Source organism: Mytilus edulis, chromosome 5 (genome assembly GCF_963676685.1).
Source record: "Mytilus edulis chromosome 5, xbMytEdul2.2, whole genome shotgun sequence".
Taxonomy (NCBI): Eukaryota; Metazoa; Mollusca; class Bivalvia; order Mytilida; family Mytilidae; genus Mytilus; species Mytilus edulis.
In genome coordinates, this window is record NC_092348.1 from 79741522 (window position 1) to 79747745 (window position 6224).

General features: G+C 29.7%; 1 protein-coding gene across 1 annotated transcript; it reads right to left on the reverse strand.

Annotated features, from left to right (window-relative positions):
- Positions 1 to 264: 264 nt before the first annotated feature.
- On the reverse strand, positions 265 to 5737 carry LOC139525490 (deoxynucleoside triphosphate triphosphohydrolase SAMHD1-like). The gene is made up of 3 exons (XM_071320862.1): positions 5619 to 5737; positions 3959 to 4060; positions 265 to 3025 (listed from the first exon to the last, which is right to left on the reverse strand). The coding sequence occupies exons 1-3, from the start codon at positions 5691 to 5693 to the stop codon at positions 2822 to 2824; spliced, it is 381 nt and encodes a 126-aa protein (XP_071176963.1). The 5' UTR covers positions 5694 to 5737; the 3' UTR covers positions 265 to 2821.
- Between the last annotated feature and the right edge of the window lie 487 nt (positions 5738 to 6224).

A 6224-nucleotide genomic window follows, 5' to 3' on the forward strand; every position in this document is an offset into this window, starting at 1 on the left:
TATGTATATACACTATAACCAAGAAGGTAAAGAAGCAACATGTAATATCATGTTTTTCTTCATTTTGCTTTTCTACCTCAGGAATAGATTACCTTAACTGTAAAACATTTAGGGATTTTTTGTTCCTCAATGCTCTTCAACTATGTACTTTATTTGGCCTTTTAAACTTTTTTGATTCGGGCGTCACTGATGAGTCTTTTGTAGACGAAAAGCGTATATTGCGATGAGTTTAATTGTATGATATAAAATAAGCAATACGTGACATACGTTTTACACTTTTAATGACAAAATCAAACTACAATTAAATAAATATTCAATAAATATAATATAATTTAAAAATAGATATCACACATATAAAAAAGCAAACTAGCACTATTTGGTATCCCTGATTTTTTTTTATTGAACTTTGTGAGAGAGAAATGAGAAAGATATCGTACTTATCTGACATACTAAAGATATAAAAATGTTATTTGACACAAATCACAAGATTTAACTATCCCAGATGATACTGCTAAAATATTGTAACTTCTTATGAAATTGCATAGTAAGTTCAAAGCGTCACTTATACAATATCATTCATAGTTTGTCCCCTAATTCTATGATAAGCCACTTATCCCTTGACTTGATATGAAGAAGGTTAAACTCGAGTGATATATCAATAAATTAAAAATAACTTTTTTTTACATTATTCAATTAGATTATTGCTATGATTACATGTACATCAGAAACTTATCATCACTTTTATGGGTTAACTCTTTAAGTCTTGGTATTGCCATTAATGAAAGTCAAAATACATCTACGATGATCTACAAAAACACACAGACACAATCTTCCTACACACACCGTGTTTTTTACGTTTGTCTCATATAAATTCCCAAATGGAACCATTGCTTCTTGACATCGTGGCAACACCACTTGCATTGTTTCCAGGGCCCTAGACCACTTGACCAAATAGGCTACATAAAAATATAGCTTTTGTAAGTCAAGTAATGCCTTTTCTCGTCATCTTTATTTAGGGTTGTAACGCAATACATGATGTATAGTGTCAATTAAATGGTGTACATTTAAGATTGGCTATGTTTTGTCGGTGGTAAAGGATGGAAATATATTAGCCAACAAAAGAAAGGATGAACAAGTTTAAAGTCCAATTTATTGTAAAATTTAATGCATATGAATAACTGTTAAATTGTTCAATGAATTCAATAACATTCATTTTCAAAGCAAATGATGCTATAAACAGTTTCGTATAAAAAAAAAAACTAGTGGTTATTCCCCGACTAAAAATAACCATAAGGGAAACCCCTGTTTATTTACTTAATTGGTGAAAAAGTATCATGTTTTTTGTATTTGATTGTAAAAAATAGTTAATAAGCTTTCAATTAAAACCGGTTGAATGATTTAAAAAATTATATTAAATTGACATGTTTTGAGGGGAGACAACACTGTAAACATCCTGTTTTTGGCAGGGAAAAATGAAAACTTATTTGCAGCCACTGTAGCCTGAAACAAGATTTTTTTGAAAGGCCTGGTAAAAACCTATAAATGTCATACAGTTTTGATTATGTAAAATGTGCACGGATCATGTCTTTATGGGTATGAACATCTGATGTACAGTAGTTGTCGTTTGTTTATGTAATTTATACGTGTTTCTCGTTTCTCTTTTTTTTTTATTTCATATATATTAGACCGTTGGTTTTCCCGTTTGAATGGTTTTACAGTAGTAATTTTGGGGCCCTTTATAGCTTGTTGTTCGGTGTGAGCCAAGGCTCCGTGTTGAAGGCCGTACATTGACCTATAATGGTTTATTTTTTTAAATTGTTATTTGGATGGAGAGTTGTCTCATTGGCACTCACACCACATCTTCCTATATCTATGAACATGACCTGATTTCAGGTTTTTTATGTTCAAGTTAGGCATTTTTTCCCCCATGTTCTTGGGATGGATTTTTTTTAATATGATAAAAGTACACTTTAAATTTAATTCATTATAAACTAGAGAACATTCTGATTCCAGTGATATCTAGTTTTATACAAGTATCTTTATTAATCAGTCCACCACTACAGGTCACTTATGCATGTTCCCTCAAAATATAACGTCATAAAAAAAAACTGTTGCTTGCACCAAAGGCATATGATTAAGAGAATCTGACCAAATTAGAAAATAAAAAATAAAAAAAACCCGTGGGTCAAATTCACTTTGCGGAAAATGATGACTTTAATTTCGAAGATGATAATTAAAAATTCAAAAACCTGCAAAGTCATTCAAAATTTTAAGCAGACAACGTTTAAGTTTTAATATCGTATTTTCTAATTTTTTGGGTGAAAATAAGATTTTCCAAATAACAAAAAAAAAATCAAAAAGTAAGTCGGGTTTTTGACGTAAATCAATGGTTTTGATAGATAATAACACTCTGTAAATATAATATTCATTGGGTAATTATATAGCTTAATACAATGTATCCATTTTAATTTTATATGGAAAAATACATTGCTTTGTATCGTTTATTTTGTTGACTAGTATATTAATTTATCATGCAGCCTAATCACATATTGATTTGATCATATTCGTAAAAAAAATGTGACAACACTATGAGAGACATTTTCCTTCAGACGACCCGTGGTTATACATATATATAAATATAAAAATTCATCTCTATTTGAAAATCGAAGAACAGTAAAAGCTTAAAAAAAATGTGTAAAGACATTGAATAAATTAACTATAAAAATCTACATGTTCTGCTAATTTAGATTATCATCAACTTGTAAGCCAATCTTAACGTGACTTTTTGTTTCGTTTGAGGGAACAGATTTGCCATCTGCATTCAACTTGCGTTTACTTCATCATTACTTGCATCATTATCCTGGTGTTCCGAATCGATCGCTGAAATTTGCGCTGACTTTAATTCAAACTTTTTCCAACATTTAGCTGTTTCTTCCCTCAAAACTTTAATTTTTGCATCATTCAAATTCTTTGAATAAACACGTAAAATTTCCTCTTCAAATGTTTCGGGTAAAAACACCGAGGGCTGAAAAAAGAAAGAGGTTTACCTTTAAATGAAAACATGTTTCAGTTTATATTTGCAAAAAAGACATTTTGCTGTTAAACTAGAGATATGCATAGACAACAATGCGAAATGTGTAGATACTGTTCTACTGGATTCTAGGTGCTAATGTTGTTTATCATCTTAATTACGTCTTATATTGTTATATATTTGGCGTTGCTCGGTATCTAAACATATCGATACTGTGTTATTGTGCTATGATCCTTTTTTTTTTGTATTCCTGTCTTTTAATCTTGCTTATGTGTTTTGTCTATAGTGTCTATGGGTCATTTTTTCTTTCTTTGTTGATATAGTTTTTGTTTTCATAATGATTAAGATTTTAACACAATGTTGACTTCTGTACTCAAATTTTGACATTTTTACATACTAGAGAGAAGTTTAGCTAGCTTTAAAACCTGGTTAAATCCACCATTTTCTAGATAATCAAATGACAGTTTCAAGTCAGGAATATGACAGAGCTCTTGATATTGCCATTTGATAAGGTATTTTCCGTTTTGAATTTTCCTTGGAGTTTGGTAGTGTTGTTATTTTACATTTATATATGTTATACATTATTGAAAATAGAATTCACTATTCGAATAATAAATGTTAAATAATTTTAACATCATTTACTTGTAAATTTTTACTATGTCTTATTCGTAAAATATCAATAGTATAACTATGCCATAAATATCATGTCATTAACTTATGTATTGTAAAAATGTATGTACATGTATGCACTGTAGTTTGAACACCAAAAACATCAATAAAAAAAAAAAAAAAAAAAAAAAAAAATGTTAAATCTGTTTTAAAAAGTTAAAAGCAATAGTTCAATGTATCTCTATTAAACTGTATTTCTACAAATTTTTTGCTCTTTTTTTTGAAAAAAAGGAAAATGACACTTGAAAAAACTTGTACCTGCTTTTGCTTTTTAAAACATTTCGTATCCTTATATTTCGTATAGAAATATACTGAATCGATCGGATTATCTCGTCCCATTCCATACGAATAAGTTACTTTCTGTGAATTAGAATATAAATAAATATAGGAGTCAGCAGTGTTCCTAAATTGTAACATTTGTGAAATCGGTTTTCCAAACATTGTGATGTGATTTGTATTTTTTAAAGCGAAAGTGTCATGCATCTGTGAGATTTATACCAACTCTGGTCTGGTATTCTTAATAAATTTTTGACGGCAATTCTCCTTGAATTTTCCTCGGAGTTCAGTAAATTTGTGATTTTACTTTTCATCATTCATCGAACAGAAAACTGAATTGGTGACATAGTAAAATTATGCTTAGAACAGTTAGGATGAAGTTATATAATGACGAAAATGTAATTATAATGTGTGTTTCTGTCGAAAAAGAAGGAATTGATCGTTGTAAATGTTGGAGTTTAAAATGTGTATCACGTCCAACAAATATTTTGTATGCAAACCACAAACAAATATAGCCATATCATGTTCTTTTGTATGATAACTTATGGTATTACTCAGAAAATCCTTTTACATCTTGCGTGTGTTTTAAATTCATCAAACTTGTATAATCGTTTGCTTATGTTTCAATATTTTGACGACTTACACATTCGTGCATTTCCCAGTAAAATGCTCCAGTTCGTACGCCACAATTTCGAGTCGTTGAACGACGCAAATACACCGATTGACCGCGTGTATCACATTTATTAAAAAATACAAAGTTTGAGTGGCAAACAAATCATGACGTTGCAGTTCAGCTGACATACAATTTATTCGTACTTTCCCATGGATGTAAACTTAAAGAATTTGAAAAACGTCATATTGGAATTTGAATAATATATTTATAATGCATCCTGTATGTTGCTGTTATTGTTGTTTGCCTTTTCAATAATGTAAAATTAACGCTTAAAGAAATCTTGGACAGTTGTACGCACACACGAGCATATTCATTACGGCACTACATGTTGATAGGAAGTTGATATACATACATGATGTATCGGTCAACCAATTCGTGATGGTGACTGAAATAATTATTTAGGTGCGATTTTAATTGTAACTGAAATATATAAGCGTCATACGATTGAGCAGGATATATGTTACTAGTAGAATGACGTCACCTGCATTTCATTCATAGAGTGAAGCGGGTTGACACTATGAAATTAAGTGATTAATGCTAGAATGTCATTACGAAATATTTCCGAGTCTCACTTCTTATTCGCAAAAATTAAACTAAATAATAAGCCTTTGCACTTTTGAACAAATTTTAGAAAAAAAATACTGATTTTATATATTGAAGACTATCCTTTGCTTTTCTTCCTCAGCTTGGCAAAACTTTTTGGAATTTTGGTCCTCAATGCTCTTCAACTTCGTACTTTATTTGGCCTTTTTAACATTTTTTGATTCGAGCGTCACTGATGAGTCTTTTATAGACGAAACGTGCGTCTGGCGTAAATATGAAATTTCAATCATTGTTTCTATGACGAGTTTATTTTCATATATGATAAAAAGAAACATTCGAAAAACCATGAAGTGAGACACCATCGAATTTTTCGACACAAACTTATAAACTTGCTGCTATTACAAAAGGACTATCATCATTTCTTACTTGCACTGAAAAATCATCTTCGTTGAGTCCTGTATTGTGTATCAAAAGTTTTTCCATTGTTTCCATTGTGTCCATTGTTTCCTTTTGATCTTTTTTTTTCTGAATTTGGAAATAATCAGATCTAAAGTTATATTGTACAATATTGTTTTCCAACAATTTCAACAATGAATACCATATTGAATATTTTTGCAAATAATTGATACTGTGTCCATTCAAAGTTGCAATTTTCTTTTCGTATAAGTTACACTTAATTTTGTTTTCACTTAAAATATGACAGTTATAATAATATATGGTGGACATTAGGCCTTTATAAAACAAATTCTGTGTATTCCTTTGTGTAGATATTCATACCCTTATTTGTTGCCAAAGGTTTAATTAGTATTTTTGGGTAGTTATTTTAATTGTTTTGCATTCTATTTAGTTTTATTCAAGTTATTTCTAATTCGTCTCGTCTAATTTGATTACGAAGAAATATGATTTGACGTCAACGTAGCACTATTTAATGATTTTCATATATATCTTCACATTTGTTTCACACCTTATTATACCAATAATATGAATCTCACACAGTCATTTGATCTTATCAACATCATTTCACGACATAAT

What these genes read in the sequence shown, in the direction of transcription:
- LOC139525490 (XM_071320862.1), bottom strand. Translation starts at nt 5,693, where the DNA reads ATGGACACAATGGAAACAATGGAAAAACTTTTGATACACAATACAGGA. An exon ending in AAGATGATTTTTCAGTGCAA is followed by an intron (nt 4,061 to 5,618) that starts GTAAGAAATGAT and finishes TCTAATTCACAG; the next exon opens with AAAGTAACTTATTCGTATGG. An exon ending in GTTTTAAAAAGCAAAAGCAG is followed by an intron (nt 3,026 to 3,958) that starts GTACAAGTTTTT and finishes TTCTTTTTTCAG; the next exon opens with CCCTCGGTGTTTTTACCCGA.